Source organism: Mastomys coucha, unplaced genomic scaffold (assembly GCF_008632895.1).
Source record: "Mastomys coucha isolate ucsf_1 unplaced genomic scaffold, UCSF_Mcou_1 pScaffold16, whole genome shotgun sequence".
Taxonomy (NCBI): Eukaryota; Metazoa; Chordata; class Mammalia; order Rodentia; family Muridae; genus Mastomys; species Mastomys coucha.
In genome coordinates, this window is record NW_022196898.1 from 17,172,960 (window position 1) to 17,192,419 (window position 19,460).

General features: G+C 41.5%; 1 protein-coding gene across 1 annotated transcript in view; it reads left to right on the plus strand.

Moving 5' to 3' along the window:
• Positions 1–19,460, plus strand: part of Gfm1 (G elongation factor mitochondrial 1) — a 46,967-nt gene that overhangs the window by 1,533 nt on the left and 25,974 nt on the right. Inside the window, exons 2-8 of the mRNA XM_031374052.1 lie at positions 165–317; positions 2,382–2,514; positions 5,026–5,230; positions 7,636–7,752; positions 9,135–9,285; positions 12,576–12,730; positions 14,137–14,221. Coding sequence (XP_031229912.1) covers positions 165–317; positions 2,382–2,514; positions 5,026–5,230; positions 7,636–7,752; positions 9,135–9,285; positions 12,576–12,730; positions 14,137–14,221 — 999 coding nt within the window. The remainder of the gene's footprint in view (positions 1–164; positions 318–2,381; positions 2,515–5,025; positions 5,231–7,635; positions 7,753–9,134; positions 9,286–12,575; positions 12,731–14,136; positions 14,222–19,460) is intronic.

Genomic DNA, 19,460 nt, shown 5'->3' on the forward strand with positions numbered 1-19,460 from the left:
CGAGACACGGTTTTTCTGTATAGCCCTGGCTATCCTGGAACTCACTCTGTGGACCAGGCTGGCCTCGAACTTAGAAATCCTCCTGCCTCTGCCTCCTGAGTGCTGGGATTAAGGCGTGGGCCACCACTGCCTGGCTAAACTGAGCTTTTAAAACTGTTTTTTAGGCCTATTGGAAGACCTGCCGATGGTGTTCGTCAGGACCAATTCCTAATGAAAAAATACGAAACATTGGAATCTCGGCTCACATTGACTCTGGGAAGACAACGCTAACAGAACGGGTGCTGTATTACACTGGCAGGATTGCCACGATGCACGAGGTGTGTGCTTAGTGCTTGATTCCAGAGTGATTCAGAACCTGATTTCAATTGTTCTGTCCTTATAGTTTCATATGCTTCACAAAACCTTGTTTTAGGATGAAAACAGTGGTCGGGTACAGGGCAGTGGTTCTCTATCTTCCTAATGCTGGGAGCATTTAATACAGTTCCTTATGTTGTGGTGACCACCATATTTGTTGCTACTTGTATTTATTGCTACCTTATAACTGAATCATAATATACATGTCTGTGTTTTCCAATGCTCTTGGACAACCCTTGTGAAAGGGTCATTCTGTGGCAAAGGGGTCACAGCCCACAGGTTGAGAACCACTGCCACAGAGACTCATTAGCCAAAGTCAGATGAACAAGAAGGGAGAGGACAAGCTGGCTTGAGATGTCACTGAATAATCTCTCTAGAAGTGATTGATCGCTGTGAGTATCCTGAGTAGATGTTGACACGGCATCAAGGACCCTTAGACTGATGTTACAGTAATCATAAGCATTTTAGTGAAGGGTCCATGTTTATAATGTTAAATGGAAAGTGAATCTCAAAAGGTGCTGTCAATGTAAAAAGAAAAAAAAAAAAAACACAGCTCTCATCTTAAAGGAAATAAGAGTTTTTATCTGGAGCCATTTTGAGTGACTATGGCTCAGAAACACAGAGTTAGGTTGTCCCAAATTTCATGTTCTAGCGTGCAAGCAGTTTCACGGTGTTTTGATTTTATAGTACAAAGAAAGTCAGAGATCAAGGCACGTTTAAAATGCATTGGTGGGCACACCAGAGAGTCAAGGTCCATAAGATGGGGAACTCTTCTAGACCCAAGATGACATTCTTAGCTTTAGGATTGGCAGAAGCTAGTGTCCTGCTGAGTTAAGAGCTGCTAAGAGGTTTTAGCTTATTCTCATGAGGCCCAGCACCGGATAAGTAGCCCCTGAACCTGCGTGATTCCAGTTTCTCCACAGTAGGGAATTCTGATCGGTCCAGCAGTCTCTGCAGACAGACTCCTTCCAGGTCAGCATTCACTGCCAGACATGGCTTCTTCTCAGGAGTTTCCATTCACAGCACTGAATATAAGCTCTATGAAAAAATCTAACAGAAAAGCATTGCTTAAAATATTGATACTCAAAGATACCGCCAAACCACTGAGTCACTTAACTCTAGCTCGAACTGTTCTTCAGCTGAAGAGCACCCACTAAAGCGTATCCTATAAGACCTAAACACTCCCATCTTGTGCCTCACAGTCCCAGGGGAATAGAGCAGAGCAGTCTGCTGCCTGAATCTCATTAATTTGTACACTCTGGAAAGCCTGCAGACCAGCCAGCAGTTCAGGGGAAACAGATAGGGTCCCAGTGCTTATCAGCTGCCAACAAGGAAAAACAAGCATGGGAGCCAAGGCAGGAAGCAACAGTTTTATGAAATGATACGGGCCTAGGACTAGACTTACCTCACAGTCTTATGATGATATGGTTCTAGGACGAGGCTTACCTCACAGTCTTATGAGATGATACGGGCCTAGGACTAGACTTACCTCACAGTCTTATGATGATATGGTTCTAGGACGAGGCTTACCTCACAGTCTTATGAGATGATATGGTTCTAGGACGAGGCTTACCTCACAGTCTTATGAAATGATACGGGTTCTAGGATGAGGCTTACCTCACAGTCTTATGAGATGATACGGGTCTAGGACGAGGCTTACCTCACAGTCTTATGAGATGATATGGTTCTAGGACGAGGCTTACCTCACAGTCTTATGAGATGATATGGTTCTAGGACGAGGCTTACCTCACAGTCTTATGAAATGATATGGTTCTAGGACGAGGCTTATCTCACAGTCTTATGAAATGATATGGTTCTAGGACGAGGCTTATCTCACAGTCTTATGATGATATGGTTCTAGGACGAGGCTTACCTCACAGTCTTATGAGATGATATGGTTCTAGGACAAGGCTTATCTCACGGTTGTGTGCCTTAGCTTCATTTTCCGTTCCTTTGTTTTCTATTTCAGTCAGGATTTCTTTCTGGATGAAAGACAGGAAAATGTGAATTTTTGTGCTCATGTTTAGGTGAAAGGTAAAGATGGAGTTGGTGCTGTCATGGATTCCATGGAACTAGAGAGGCAGCGAGGAATCACTATTCAGTCAGCAGCTACGTATACCATGTGGAAAGATATCAATATCAACATTATAGACACTCCAGGTAAGCGGGCCCTTTGTTTTGGGTTTTCTTTGAGCAAAAATATATGTAATTCTTTTTTTCTACTGTGATCCAATTCAGCTTTGAGGATCAGATTTTAAAAGTGCAAAACTGAATTCCTACCAGGTTTGGTATTTAAAGCACTTTGTCTATCTGTATTTTGCTTCTTTGAAGAATAACTCTTAAGAAAGTCAGAAGGGCTCTTCCTTTACCATCGTCTAGCTCTCCCTAATGACCTTTAGAAGTAATCCTGTTGAGCCTTGAACCTGAGACTAGGTGCGTAAGACTGATGACATGAGACCTCTACCTCACAGTTTAAAGATGCGTGTAATGAGCAGAGATGAAAGACTTCCCAGAGTGTCCTGGTTTGTTTGTCCTTGCCTACTTGACATGCTATCATCATATTGTCTGCTGCTGTATTTGTCGGGCATTTTATTGATTGCTAATTGATAGAGGCCAAGCCTACTGGGGGCATGACTCACCCGCCACCCCCAGCCCCCACACAGCACCTGCATGCAGGCGGACCTGAGAGATATAAAAAAGCGTGCTGAGCAAGCCAGTAAGCGGCCCCTGTGGTTTGCGCTTAGTTCCTACACTGGTTTCCCTCATGGTGGACCGTAGCCTTTGAGCCAAATGAAGCCTTTCTTCCCTTCCTTTTCTAGATTGCTTTTGGTCGTGATGTTTTATCAAAGAAATAGGAAACTAAATAGAGAACTTGGTGCAGGTTGTGGGTTCTGCTGTGACATACCTGACCGTGTTGATTTTGGAGAGGGTTGTGGAAGGACTTTGGAGTTTTGAACTGAGAAAGCCGTTGAGTGCTTAGAACTTAATCGGCTATCGTCGGTGCTTACAAAGTGGGAATGCTGTAGATGAGCAAGGCCTGGCTTGTGAAGTTGCAGAGAGAAGCAAAGACTACATGAGGGGCACTTGTGTGAAATTTTGAGCTAAGAGTATATGGTGTCTAGTCAGCCGGGGCTACAGAATCAGTTGTGGTAGTAAGCACCGTTAAAGCAAAATAACTGCTTTGCCTTGCTGGACAGTCGATGCTTGTCAGCTGGAGGTGAGAAGTTAGCAGCAATTAAGAAGAAACCAGCATCACTGAAGTGAAATCTGGGATTATTTCCCCAGGGTCAGCACAGAGGAGCTGTGCTGTTGAGGGTGGGGCAAGATTTCTTGTCATACTGGCAGCCGTCATCTAGGTAGTACTCTACCTAGTGTTAAAGGCATGAGGGGGTCGTGGAGATCAGCTGAGGCTTGGCACTGTGAGAGGTCACTGGTATGAGTGCAGCCTCAGTTGTAGTAGAAGGCCCAGGATTGACAGGTTCTTGGAGAGCAGTTGAGGCTTGGTGTCATGTTAATAGGATTAGCCCTGGAGGATCCTAGGAGAAGCTGTGGGTGAAGGTGCAACCTCGTTTCAGTGTAGACCCCAGCATTTGGAGGTGACAGTACAGGGATGACACCAAGGATAGCTGGTGGCTGGGCAGTGTAGCTGGCCTGAACCTAGGAGAGAAGCTGTATGTATGTGTTGTGGATGGTAGAGCCAGAGAACGGGAGCCACTCAAGCCGTTTGGAACTTTTATGGTGTTGAATTTTGGTTTTGCTTTGCTTTGATTTTGACTGTGCCCTGACTCTTTCCTCTTAGAGTAAGAAAGTATTTAACTTGTTTTTTAACTTTTTTTAAAATTTTTTTTAGAAACCAACAGTTATGAGATCTTAGATATTTAAGATAGACTTTAGACTTTTAAAAGAGACACTGGTTTTGAACATGAAGTCTTGAGGATAAACAAGAAAGAAGATATTATTGTTTAAGATTGTTGTATTGATGTGTGGTATTGACGGGGGACCAAGTGTCTTGGTCAGTTTTTCTGTCACCTTGACATAAGTGAGAGACAAGTGGGAACAGAGACCTCAACTTGTGAAAATACCCACATCATATTTCCTGAGGAAAGTCTGTACAGGTGTTTCTCTTTTCTCTTCTCTTCTCTTCTCTTCTCTTCTCTTCTCTTCTCTTCTCTTCTCTTCTCTTCTCTTCTCTTCTCTTCTCTTCTCTTCTTCTCTTCTCTTTCCAAGACAGGGTTTATCTGTGTATCCCAGGCTGGCCTCGAACTCAGAAATCTGCCTGCCTCTGCCTCCCAAGTGCTGGGATTAAAGGCGTGCACCACCACCTGGCTGTGCAGGTGTTTCTTAATTGCTAAGAAATAGAGGCCCCTGGGTTGTTACCCTAGAGACAGGTGGTTTTGGGTCATATAAGGGAGTGTGCTGAGATAGTTTAGGAGCCAGTAAGTGAGCAGCCCTGGGCTTGGCCTCTGTTCTTGAGTTCCTACCTTGGCTTCTGAGGATGGATTGTAACCTGTTTGCCAGATAAAATCCTTTGTGCCTCATGTTGGTTTTGGTCAGTGTTCTATCACAGCAATAGGAAACCTAATCTAACCTAACCTAACCAAATACGAACTAGTCTGTATATTAATTCAAACTGTTCTTTAAAACCCTCCCTTGCTGCTTTGTCTCCTTTAGGCCACGTGGACTTTACCATAGAAGTGGAAAGGGCCCTGCGGGTACTGGACGGTGCTGTCCTTGTTCTCTGTGCAGTTGGTGGAGTACAGTGCCAGACCTTGACAGTCAGCCGGCAGATGAAGCGCTACAACGTTCCCTTTTTAACCTTCATTAACAAACTGGACAGAATGGGCTCCAACCCAGCCAGGGCCCTCCAACAAATGAGGTACTGAGCCTCGGGCATGCTGGCCTTCACATTCAGGACTATTAATTCCATTATTAAGTTGTATCCTAAAGTTTCTTTCTTTCTTTTTTTTTTTTAAGATTTATTTATTTTATATATATGAGTACAGTGTTGTTCTCTTTAGACACACCAGAAGAGGGCATCAGATCCCATTACAGATGGTTGTGAGCCACCATGTGGTTGCTGGGAATTGAACTCAGGACCTCTGGAAAAGCAGTCAGTGCTCTTAACCACCGAGCCATCTCTCCATCCCCCTAAAGTTTCTTTCTTGATTCAAAACTGCATTTCTGTGATTTTAGTAGATGGAACACAATCTCAGTGGCTTGATTTTCCCTATGGTTCATTAGCTACCTTCTGTGAAATGGGAAAATGTGTTTTGTATTTCTAGTGCAGTTGATGTAGAAAACTGCTACACTATGCTGCTGGGCTGCTATTAGAGAAGCTGTAGATGCTGGAAGTACTTGCGTTTTCTTTAGATACAGGAGAAAAGGATCAGGCTTTACCCTGCAGAGCTGATGAGTGCAGGCCGAAACCCTTGTGGTGGCAATTGGGCTAAGAGCGCTCGCTATATCTGATGACAAAACATCTAGTGGAGGATGTATTTGAAAATGTGAAAGTGATGTTTATCTTCTTCCAGTGTTTGAAGCATCTTTTGGTAAAAGTAGGCAGTGTTTGGTCCTTATTGATGGTTAGTACTAGATGAACTCTTTTTACCGGTTCTTGTCCTGATCTCAAGAAACTTCTCTTTCTTTGTGACTGGATAACTTTGGCTCTTTGTATGACTCCTGTGTATCTTTTCTCACGAAGTGAGATTTTGGAGTGCTCACGAAGCAGATTTTGGGACTTTTGGATCTGGCCTTCATGTATTGTCTTCTGTCAGGCTTTCTCTCCCTCTTCTTAGGCACTGGCTCATGAGAGAGCTCCTTTTTATTCATTTATTTTGTGTGTGTGTGTGTGTGTGTGTGTGTTTTGAATGTGTGTGTGAGTGATGAATGGGTGTGCCCATACAACTCACATGTAGGAGTCAAAGGATGGCCTTGTGGTTTAGGTCTTCCATGTTTACGTGGGCTCCCATAATTGGATTTTTCAACCTTTTTTTTCAAGATTTCATGTCACTAGCAATTGAGCAATCATATTGGCCCACCCTTTCTATTCTTTCTGAAGTCTGGCAGGCTGGTTCAACTCAGCTGTTCTGCCTCAAACTCCTCTCGAAGCTGAGTGAATTGCTGTGCATGGCTTCATATTGACTTTGGCAATCTGTTCTAATTTAGCTCATTTTCTGGCTAATTCTCTCTTCACCTGTGTCTAGCTTGTTCTCTCTTCAACCTATCTCGACAACTGTCCTGGTAAAACTGCCTCCTCTTCCTTGCACTGTTCTCTCTTAAGTAGCTTCTCTTTCCTCTCTCTCGTCATGAGAGTTGAGCATATCCTATTCTGTCAGATCTTTCTCTGCTACTCAATTAGACATCACTTTCAAACACAGCTGCTTCCTTGTACAAACTAACTTTACATTTATTGTTTGGGATTAAAGGTGTGTACTAAGGGCATGTCTGTAATCCAACCAGAGGGATTGAAGGTATATGCTAAAGTTTGAGCCACACCACAACTAGAAACAGGTTTCTTCAGCAAATAACACAATCATAGGGTTCACAGTGTGATCGAATATCCTGCAGCACCTTTATTTATGTGTATGTGGGTCTGTGTAAATATATACCATACATGTGGATATATAGGGAGGTGAGAAGGAGGTGTTGGGTCTCCTGGAGATGGAGTTACAGGCATTTGTGAACTCCCTGACGGGTCCTCTAGAAGAGCAGCAAGTGCTCTTAACCACAGAGCCATCTTTCCAGCCCTAAATATTAGTATTTTGCAAGCTCTTAGCTTTCTTCAAATACTAGTAGTTCTTAGCTCTCTGTCCATAGTTATACAGGGAATCTAGTGTATACTAAACGGTGCCAGCCGTTTCTGAGTCTCTTCTGGTAACGGCAGTCTGTTCAGTGAGTCTAGTTGTAGGCTGATATGAGCTCTCCTTGGGAACTCACTCCTTTGTCACTCGGTTTAAGAATGAGAACTAGGCTCTGCTGTCGCACTGTCTTTATGTCCTGGTCATCTGCAATTGATTTTTCTGTCTTTCCCATCTGCTTCTGGATGAACATAAGCAGGGAGTCTGGGGTGAAAGATTACCTTGTGTTCTTTGTTGTTCAGATGGGCTTGCGTTTTTTAGCTCCTGGAGTTTAGGTGCCTGTTTCAGTTGCTGCATATCTTCTCTTTTGCTGCAGGCGCTTCTCAGCCCTGATGTCTGCCATTGTTCTTTTGTTTCCCTTTTGCCTTTTGTCATTTCAAAATAATTTTGAGAGAAGAAACAAATAAATGTTTTTGTTTTTCAGATCCAAACTAAATCACAATGCTGCATTTGTGCAAATACCCATTGGTTTAGAAGGTGATTTTAAGGGAATTATTGACCTCATTGAAGAACGAGCTATTTACTTTGATGGAGACTTTGGGTAAGTCCTAAAGTACTAAAATCTTTTTTTTGAAAAAAAATCAAAGAAAAGGAAGACATAAGTTAAATATAGTCTAATTATCTTTTTGAAATGTGCCTGAATGTTATTCTTTCGGGTGATTTTAATGACTGAATTGTAATGTAAATGTCTGATATACAGAAAATCTGATATGTGACTTGCAAGGGGGTCATGACTCACAAGTCGAGAACCACTGTTCTGGGGGCTGAACAGGAAAGTAATAAAACATACCAACTGTAACACTGAGAGATATAACATACCTGATAGTTAACAGTCAGTCTGAATGTACTCTAACTCATATTAAAATGGAAAGCCAGACCTGATGGCACAAGCTTACCCTTCTAGCACTTAGGGTCTGAGTCAGGAGCAAGCTTAAGGCCAGCTCTGGCTATACAGCAGGATTCTGTCTCAAAGCCCACCCCACCCACTTCAAAACAGGAGTGGTGCTTCAGAATAGACGAAAGGCTGTCATGTCTTAAAGCCTTCAGATCTTACCCTTGTTAATAGAATTTCCAAAAGCTTAATCAGGCCTCAGATAGGTTAGCTTGAAAATTAGCTTATGTTTACTTAATTTGTTTAAACTAGCTTTCTCATCTAAAAATGCAGATAATAGAAACTTTTATGTGGGTGTTAGCAGATTTCCAGTTTCATGCTGCTGTAATTCAGGTATTAAATAAATGGTGTTGTCTTTTCTTTGCTTTCCAGTTAAAAATAGTCCTGTAGCCACGCCTAAAAGAATTTTAATCTCTTATTTAATTGATAAATTTTTCTAAATGTTTTTTGTTATTTTTTCCCTTTTTTGAGACGAGGTCTCTCTCTGTGTAGTCCTGGCTGGCCTGGAACTTGCCATGTAGACAAGGCTGTTCTCAAACTCAGAGAGATTGTCTGCCTCTACCTCCTGAGTACTGGGATCAAAGGCCACCACACTTGGCTCCCAAGTCATTGTTTGAACCATGTGTTCTGTGGCTCATTTGAATCTCTAGAATAAGATAAGCCAGTTTGTATTAAATTGGGGAGGATTTTATACTTCATCATGTATCATTAGGAAAACCTGATATGTAGAAAACTAGACTCTGATGCCTATTCTAACACCGTTTCCTCCTAGTGGACTGGGTTGAGTTTAGGCACTTCTGTTCCCTGGTAGTCCAATTTGAGCACATTCCTTGGTCCATGGAAGAGGTTCTGCCCACTGTCCTGTCTGAATTATGATGGTGCATGTTGCCTTATTTGCTGATTGGGTGCAGATGCCTCAAGCTCCCACCAGGCCATCAGTGAAGCACCTTAGTCGTTAGCCAAACCTTTGATGTTTATATGTTTAACTGAATGTTCTTAGCGTTACAAACGTAAAGCATTCTTTGTCTTAGTCAGATTGTTCGATATGATGAGATTCCAGCTGAATTGAGGGCCGCGGCAGCTGACCACCGGCAGGAGCTAATTGAATGTGTTGCTAATTCAGATGAGCAGCTTGGCGAGCTGTTTCTAGAAGAAAAAATCCCCTCAGTTTCCGATTTAAAGGCAAGTGCTCTCAAAAATAGGTCTTCTTAAAAACAATAAAGAACAAAAAACAAACAAAAGAATAAATGTGTTTGGGTGTTGCATGCAGTGCCTTTGGAGGCCAGAAGAAGGCATTGTGTTCCCAGGAACTGGAGTTGAGGATGATTGCCAAAGGCCATGTGGGAGCTGAATTAAACCACTGTCCTCTGGAAGAGCAGCCAGTGAGCCGTCTCTCCAGTCCTGCAAAATGAGCTTACATAGTTTAAAAGCAGGCTAATTTTGGGGTGGAGAACATAGATTCTTTTGCTAGTGTGCTTTATTAATGAAATCTATAAAAATATTTAATACAATTCACTTCCATAAAAAAATTCTTGCAAGAGACTTTTGAATAAACATTTCCTCCAAATAAGATATTCAAGCATCAGTACTGATGACTAGAAAGATGCAGATCAAAGTCACAGTAAGACGTCATTCATACCATTGAACAACAAAACAAAAAACCAGAAAGCACGTATTGATGCAGATCTGGGGAGAAGTGTCATCCCTTGGGCCTTCCTGGTAGAAGTGTAACAAACACTGTGGGAAAGAAACAGTATGGCAACAAACCTCTCTCTGCAGGCACACCCTGAAAAAGAAGGGTCCCCCATAGTTTAGTTGTACTCCAGCATCTCCTGAAGCACTATCCACAACAAAGAGTAGAGATGGTGCTTTAATGAGTATCCATTAAAATGAGTGGATGATGTGTAACCATTATGTAGTCTGTATATGTACATCCTTTTTAATCCCTCAAAAAAAGGGCAAAATTCTGAGGAATGTGAGGATGTAAATGAAAACGCCAAGTCTCTTAACATAGTTATATTATGATTTTGTTTATGTGTTACACCAAGATTTGTCAAATTCATAAAAAGAATGAGCTGAGTGTGCAGACCTGGCCCTGTAATCCGAGTACCTGGAAGACTGAGATGGACAATTCCCATTAGTTCAGGGTCATTGAGGGCTACATAGTGAGTACCTTGGCCTATGGAGTGAATATTTTTTCTCAAAAAGACAAAAATAAGTGAAGTGGTGATTGAATGAGTTGTTAGACTTCATTTCAGGGAATTATTGTTTTAATTGGAGAAAATAAAAGTTTTAAAGATGGATAATGATGAGAGCTGTATAGCATTATGAATGTACAGAATGTCGTTGAGTTATATGCTTCAAAATGGTTAAAAAAGTAATTTTTATGTATTTTTATAAAGACATTAGCCTTTTTAAATCACTTGTTATTTATAGCAGAGATCAGATAGGTAATTATTGTACAAAAAATGTTACATGTAAATGTAAATTCAATAAATTGCACTCAGACACAAGAAAGAACCCTGTTGTAGCTGAGGGTCCTTATTGATTTTTCACTGATGTGTTAAGCTGGAACCATATCCTGTAATATGAGTTCTTGGACATACTGAAAGGAGTTAGAGCCTTAGCCAACGAGTAGAGAGCACTCACATGTCAGTCTAACCCTAAATAAAGATAAGTATATATTGGTAACCATGATAGAAAGGGGGGTTTCTATTATTAAAATGTATCAAGTCTTTAAGATTACTCCCATAAAGGTTTAGTAACTCACTGGAGTTCACACAACGTAGCACATGGTTTAATTCCATTGAGAGAAAACTGAGCAGAGGGAAGGGGCACATGGGACACTCTGAGGGAGGCATGAGTGAGCTAGCTCCAGAGGAGCCTGGCAGACTCAACTCCTTCAGCAGAGGTGGTGCAGCACTGTGGAGCCTAGGCTGTCTGTGGTGTGGACGCTAGATCCCAGCCTTGGGAGATGAGAAAGGACAACCCCAGTTTGAGGTCAGCCTGGGCTATGTAGGGAGACCATGTCTCAAAAAATCCAAACCAAACTGAACAAAGCAAAACCAAGAGAAACTCAGTGTACAAGGTTTTTATTGGGGGTCTACTGAGCATACTCAAATTTCGGTCTTCTGGAAGGGAAGTGTTTAACCTACACCACGAGGTATACAGCATCAGCAGAGCAAACTGTTGTTTCACTTCAAACAGATGAGGGTCTTCTGGATACCCAGGGCTCTATAGAGGCCTTTGTGGGAAGCGCAGTCTTCAGTCTCTACAGGTCGAGTGGGCATACGGTAGGTTCTGTGCTGTGGCTGGATGCTTATTGACATGTTGGAAAATAGCAACTTTTATGTGTGAAAATGTTTGTTACACAAAGGAAAGCTTTAGAAAATGGAGACTTTGTTGGACTGTTTTATGGATGGTTTTAATTTATCCTGCCTTCCACCCTCACATGGTTCTGTGTTTTATAAATGTAGATTAAGTATGGAATGGTACAATGCATCTGTCCCTGTCTGCATATTAGGGAGAAGTGGGACGTCATTATGGTGAAATGGCTTGTGATAGCCTAATTTCTTTTCCCACAGCCATTTCTGAGTCCTCGAAACAGCACAAGTGTTCTTGAGGTAATTTTAAGCAGTCACAAAGAGCAGTGATCAGTTTGTGTTCACTGGTGCTCAGCTTGCTGACTCTTCTCATTCAGTCCAGGGTCCAGCCTATGAAATGGTGCCCCCCAAAGTCAGTGAGGATCTTCCATCTCAATACAGGTTATCAGAGTAATCCCCCAAAGATTCTCAGAGGTTCTCAACACCCCACCCCTACCCTGGGATTCTGAACTGTACATTACAGCTGATCTTCACACAGGTTTACAGTAAGAATGCTCCTATCCCATAAGCCACTTCTCTGCCCCATTCTAAGACACGTTCATTTCTGATACATTGTCCCAGAGATTTTGTTTTGATTTTTGTTTTTGTTTTTGAGACAAGGTCTTACTATGCAGTCTTAACTGGCTGTCCTTGTACTCACAGAGATTCAACTGCCTCTGCCTCCTGAGTGCTGGGATTAATGGTATGTGCTTCCACACCCAGCTCTGTGTGTGTGTGTGTGTGTGTGTGTGTGTGTGTGTGTGGTGTGTGTGTGTGTGTGTGTGTGTTTTCCCTCTTATAAAATTATTAGCATACAGTTTACAATATTCTGTGCATCTACTTTATATGTATGAACCTCTTTTGATACCAAATTAAAAAGAATGATTTTAGGAATGTCAAAAAGTAATTGTCCCATAAATCAGCTATTGGCACTTTTATAAGAAAAACAATTTTTCCCCATTTTTCAATATGCTGACTGAGTTATTGAGCTGTTATTTTTGTCCCTTCCCTGGAACCAGCACTCTGACACATCAGTTCATTTTGTTTGTTTGTTCATAACTGACCTGGAGCATAAATTGTTAACATGAATCATTTTCTCTTTTTCTGTAGCTAGCAATCCGGAGAGCTACTCTGAGTAGATCCTTTACTCCTGTGTTTTTGGGAAGTGCTTTGAAGAACAAAGGAGTTCAGCCTCTTTTGGATGCTGTTTTAGAATACCTCCCCAACCCATCTGAAGTCCAGAATTATGCTATACTCAATCAGAAGTAAGTATTTGCCATCTGAATCTGTCTATGAAAAGATCCCATAATACTAACACAGTATGAAAAGGGTTAGGGATTGTTCTTTCATTTATTTTTATGATTTTCTTTCCTTATTCACAAAAACATCACCATTTTTAGTTGGGTAGCAGTTTTGGTGTACAGGAAAATATTGACTGTATAGGTAGGTTCCCATATGATTTGTGACTTAGAAGTATGATTTGTTTTATTATCTCTCAAAGTTTAAAGTATTAAATTTTTTTTAAATTTGGTATCATTCATTTTCAATTATAGAATCTTTTTTTTAAAGATGTATTTATTTATTTTATATATATGAGTGCACACTGTAGCTGTACAGATAGTTGTGAGCCTTCATCTGGTTGTTGGGAATTGACTTTTAGGACCTCTGCTCTCCCCAGTGACCCTGCTAGCTTAGTCCCTGCTCTCTTTGGTCCAAAGGTTTATTTATTATTATAAATAAATACACTGTAGCTGTCTTCAGACACACAGAAGAGGGTGTCAGATCTCATTAAGGGTGGTGGTGAGTCACCATGTGGTTGCTAGGATTTTAACTCAGGACCTTTGGAAGAGCAGTTGGTGCTCTTACCTACTGAGCCATCTCACCAGCCCAGAGAATCTTTTTAGTTTAAAAAAAAAAAAAAATGAAATTGAGGCCAGTGAGAGAGCGTATCAGATAAAGGTGTCAGCCACCAAGCTTCACAGGCTCAGTTTAACTCCCAGGACCCACGTGGTGGACGGAGAGAAGCAACTCGCAGAAGTCCTCAGACTCCTCATGCTTGTCCCCCACCCATGCATAAAATAAAGTAACACAAAATAAAGGAAATGTAAAGCAACAGCAAGGGAAGACACCCTTTTAAGGCTCTCTCGGATCAGTACTCTGCATACTCTATCAGAGTTCAGCGTTTTAGTCTACACTGGTTCTGTCTATATAGTTACAAAGCCCTTCGGCCTTGTTCTTACTGAGCTCTTTCTGTTGAGACTTATTTGTGTGTAAAGCAGAAATTGTCAGCAAACATACTCTTTTCTCCTTTCTAAGAACAAATGGATATGGAAGAAGTGTTAGGGGCTGGATAGATGGCTCAGTGGGGAAGCATGCTTAGTGAGGAAGTGTGCAGACGCAAGAGCCACATGTGGTGGTGTGCTGTGGTGATGGGGGAGGGGTCTGTGTGGAGACAGGAGGACGTCTGGGGTGTGCTGGCCGCCAGCCTCGCTGCAGGTTCAGTGAGAGACCCTGTCTAAGAAGAGTAAGGTGGAGAGTGACCGCAGGACACCCCTGGCCTCCATGCACGCATGCAGATACATGCGTACATACATGTGTGTTCACCACCACGCATACACTGCACATAGAAAGAGTGTTATATTTTATAGTTTTGTATTTCTTTTATTTTAAGTGACTCAAAAGAGAAGACCAAAATCTTAATGAACCCCAAAAGAGATGATTCCCACCCATTTGTAGGCCTGGCTTTTAAACTGGAGGTAAGTTGCTATTTAACATGTTCATTGCTGTCTGCAGAAGTTTTCGTTTACTGGACTTGTAGCCCTATTATAAAATGACTCTGTGTGCCCATTTGTTCTTTGTTTTTGGATGCAGTAACCCTTTGCTGTTTTAGAACGTTCAGAAATCATACTCTATATAATTTTAGCTGGGTATTTTCATTTAATACAGATATAGACAAAATCCATGTTTCTACAGATTGTTTGACAGGGTCTTGTATATAGCCCAGGCTGGCCCACAGATTGGCAATTCTCCCAGCATCTTGACAGCTGGGATTACAAGTGTGTCCTACCATGGCCAGTTTACTTTAAACATTTTAAATGGTAGTTTAATCTTATATTAAATAACTGGGCAGGGGTAGCAAAACACTTTTAATCCGAGCGAACGCTTGGGAGGTAGAGACAGGCAGATCTCTAAATTTGAGGCCAGCCTGGTTTGCATAAAGAGTTCAGGGCAGCCAAGGCTACATAGAGAGACCCTGTCTCAGAAAAATAAAATAACAAACAAAAAAACCCCAAAACAGTGTATTAAATAAATTGGCTTAAAAGTATCTAATTATTGAACATTGTTATAAATAATAACCTTTTTAGAAAAAAAGGTTGTCCTGAGTTACTTATGAAGGAACTCACACTTGCTCTGTTTTTAAAGCTCGCTCGCTCTGGTACCGCTCACTCCAGCGCTCCAGCATAATTCACTGTAGCTGTCTTTAGACACACTAGAAGAGGGCGTCCGATCTCATTACAGGTGGTTGTGAGCCACCATGTGGTTACTGGGATCTGAACTCAGGACCTTCGGAAGAGCAGTCAGTGCTCTTACCCGCTGAGCCATCTCGCCAGCCCGGTATTATTATTTTTAAAGCCCGTAATCTATAGATTGTTGGCTCTGTGCAGCTGTTGCAGCCTGTGTCCGTGAATGGGTGACTTTACAATGTGGTACGATTTAGGTTTTAGCAGTAACGATGCTTACTTATTTTAATGATGTATTTGTTTTGGCCCATGCATGCCAAAGAAGGTTTTGATCCTCTGGAGCTGGAGTTACAAACTGTTGTTAGTCACTATGTGGTGCTGGCAACTAAACCTGGATCCTCTTGAAGAGCAACAGATGTTCCTAACTGCTGAGCCATCACACCAGCCAAAATACCTACCTATTTTTCTTTCTCTCTTTCTTTCTTTCTTTCTTTCTTTTTTTTTTTTTTTTTTTTTTTTGACATGGGAAGTTGTAGTTTTTAAAAAAACACATTTTTTAGATTTGCAGAAAAATTATAAAGATTATACAGAGAATTCATTCCATTTCCTCTTAGTGAACAGCAACTAATGGAACAATATTAATTTATTATTAAAAAAAACCCCACATTTATTCAAATATTTATGGTTATTGCTTATACCCCCTTTCTGATTGTATCCCATTCAGCTAACACATTAGATTCCGTTATCCTGTTTTCTTAGGCTTCTGTCATAGCTAGTTTCATGTCACCCTGGCATAAGCTGGAATCATTTTGGTAAAGGGAACTTCAACTGAGGAAATGCTCCTACCAGGCTGGCCTGTGGTGCTTGGTCTTGAGTGATGATTGATGTGGTCGTACCATCCCTGGACTTGGTGGTTCTGGGTTCTAGAAGGCAGGCTGAGCAAACCAGAGGCTCAGGCTGGTCTCAGCACCCCCTGTGGCCTCTGCTCAGTTCCTTCCTCCAGGTTCCTGCCCTGCTTGAGCTCCTGTCCTGACTTCCCCGGTGCTGCACGAGCTAACTTGAAGCTAAGGCCTCCCTCCCTAGTCACACTGACCATAGTGATTATTTCTGCAATGGAGACCCAGACACAGCTCCTGTGACTGTCTCTTAGATTTTTTTTTCTCTCCCTTGCTTCCCATGTCCTTGGCATTTTGGAGAGGCACTAGTCAAGGATGCTTTTCCATCTGAGACTCTGATGTTGGCAGAGGAAATGTCCTTGTCACACGTCAGGCATGCAGGTTTACTATTATGCTAACCTTGATCACCTGACTTAGGTAGGCTTTGTCCGGGTTCTTCCAAATAAAATTGCCCTTCATTTTCTCTCCCCTTCTTACTACACTCCTTAAAAAGAAGTCATTATGTTTGGCTGTTAAGTGCCTTCTAGTGAGGTAGGGCACCAGTGACAGAGCAAGCAGATGCACTCACCTGAGTCTGTCCAGCTTGGTGAACCAGTGAGTTTACTAGGACAGCCTATAGGAGCATGGGTGGGCCTGGACAGCTGCAGCACCCAACACCCAGCACCCAGCACCCAGCCCTTCGTGGTTGAGGCCTCCTGAGAGCTGTGCCCAGTTGGCAGGCTGCTGCACCCAGTGTCTGTTCTTCCTCAGAACCTTTCTGCTTCTCACCACAGGGAGGGGAGGGCTCTAGAATCTTAACAACTTTCTGCGCTCCCTGATCCCTGGAAGGGTTCTTAGTTTCCTGAGTCTCATGAGGCAGGCTCTTCTGTCCAGGTGGGGATGTGGAGGAAATGGTTCAGTTCAGAGGAAATAGCTGCTTTCTGTGTGTTTATAGAGCAGCTGTATTTTTTTATTTTTTTTTGGTTTTTCGAGACAGGGTTTCTCTGTGTAGTCCTGGCTGTCCTGGTACCCACTCTGTAGACCAGGCTGGCCTCAAACTCAGAAATCTGCCTGCCTCTGCCTCCCAAGTGCTGGGACTAAATGTATTTTGTTTAAGCTTTATTTTTCACTAGTGTTTGTGTGTAAGGGTGTAGGCACTTGGGTGCAGGAGCCCACAGAGGCCAGAAGAGGGCACCAGATCCCATAGACTTACAAGCAGTGTGAGCTGCCCACCGTGGGTGTTGGGACCTAAACTCAGGTGCTGGAGAAGCAACTTACACTATTAATCACTGAGCCATTTCTCTGTCTGCAATTTTTTTTTTTGTAAATGTAAATAATAACTCTCATTCTTTTGTTATTTAGGCCAAGTGTTTTACTTATTTATACAAATTTGACAACAAGCTAGGTTTTTTTTTTTATAACTTTTTTTTTTTTAAAGATTTATTTATTATTATAAATGAGTACACTGTAGCTGTCTTCAGACGCACCAGAAGAGGGCGTCAGATTTCATTTTGGGTGGTTGTGAGCCACCATGTGGTTGCTGGGATTTGAACTCATGACCTTTGGAAGAGCAAACGTTGCTCTTACCCGCTGAGCCATCTCACCAGCCCCAAGCTAGGTTTTTAAAAGCAATTAGCGACATAAACTCTGTAGTAAAATACCAGTCTGTCCATTGTTCTTTTCATGTGTAACTTGGGGACTCTGTATTTTTGTTGACTTGTCCTTTTCCTTTCTGGTTTTGTCTTTGCATTGTTAATATAACTGGAATGTGTTCAGATGTGTGTTATGAGGTTGGATCTTTTCTCTTCCTGATATTTCCTTTTTATATATTTAGGTGCCAACTTTTTAGTGAATATTTTTATTTGAATTTTATTCATACCTGCAATGAATTTTGATCATATGTAACCCAAATCCCCTCTTCTCCTGGATCCTCTCAGTGCTTTCCCCTCCTCCTATGTTAACATCCTTTTAAAAAAGATTTATTTATGTATATATTTTATGCTTATAGGTGTTTTGTTTGTATGTACATCTGCGGACCAGTAGAGAGCACCAGATCCCATAGGACTGCAGTTATAGAGGCTATGAACAGCACGTGGGTGCTGGAGTTAACCTCAGAACCTCCCTCAGGAAGAGCAGTGTTCCTAACTGCTGGGCCATCCGTCCAGCCCCCTTTTTTGTTGTTTTTTTAAAATAACCCACAGAGTGCAGATAGTGCATAACCATAGTGCATAGGTGTCAGGCGCAGGCAGCCTACCAGTCGCTACCCCTGTGTTTCTAGAGACATTCCATATTAAATGCTGAGAATGTGAAATTTGAAGATAGGAAACACAGGAGAGAGAACATGGGACCCTTGTCTTTCTGGGTCAGAGTTAGTGAAGTACTAATATGTGTATGCTGCATAGAAAATGTACGTGTGTGTGTGTACATAGAAACCCAGTTGTCCAGTTACCATTCTGAAAACAGTTCTGTTCATTTCTATTTAACTATTATTTCCTTTATCATCCATTAGTGAACCTATTTTATACCCTTGATATTTATATTCTTATGAATTGTTAAATACAATGAGTTCTGGTTCTCTTCCAATTTTCATTACACTCTGTTATTCCTCCTGCTTCCCACTGGCCCCTCCTCTTCCCCAGTATACTCTGTATACTTTTATATTCTGTGTATGCTTTTAAAACTAGAGCCGTCATTGCAAAGGAATAAATGTCTTCCCATGTTTGACTTATTTTGCTTACTACATAGTCTCTAGTTCCATTTATTTTTCTGAAAACGGCATGGCTGTTGCTCTTTATGGCTCTAGTGGTAAACTTTCACATATGAGCATTTGATGTTTTATGCCATTTTTTTTTCTGATTACTGTACTTTTTGAGAAGTGTCTGTTTTTATATAGCCTTCTGAGTGAACTTTAAGGTCACTTAATTAAAATTTCTGTTGGGAGCTATGAGATGGTTCAGTGAGCTAAGGCTGTTAGCACCAAATCTGACTGCCTGAGTTTGATCACAGAGCCCATGTGGTGGGAGGAGAGAGCTGATTCTGTAATACCGTTCTCTAACTTAGACTCCTGCACTGTGGTACCTAACCTGCCCTTGCCCTACCCCCAAAATACAGAGAGACCTTTACTTGTAAAAAATGCATCTCAAGAACTTCCATTGGGATTTTGTTGCTGTCCTACTGACTATAAAGTTAACTGGATAGTAAATGACAACTCTCAAGTATGCATCTAATCGTCCAGCATTGAACATCATGGAACATGTCTCTTCATAGAACTCTTGTGTACTTTCCAGATGATTGTTAAAGGTGGCTTTAGACAGATAAGAGTATATTGTCTTCATAATTATATCACATTTTTCATACCATATTATACTAAACTGAATTTTTGAAGTGTTAGAAAGCAAAAGGTACTTTAACTGTAAATAATAAAAAATGTAATAACATTAGAAGCACAACAGTATATTGGATTCTGGTACCAAAAAGATGGATTGGCAACACTCATTTCCTTGACCTTATTGATAATCCAATGGCTATATAGTAAATTGATATTCAAGTGCTTATATAGTAAACTAAAATGTATATAAGATAATTTCTAAAACTGAAAGAATATCTGGAGGTAGCTGAAAAGATTTCCTTTCAATTTCAGTTTCTTTTGTTCTTCTAAA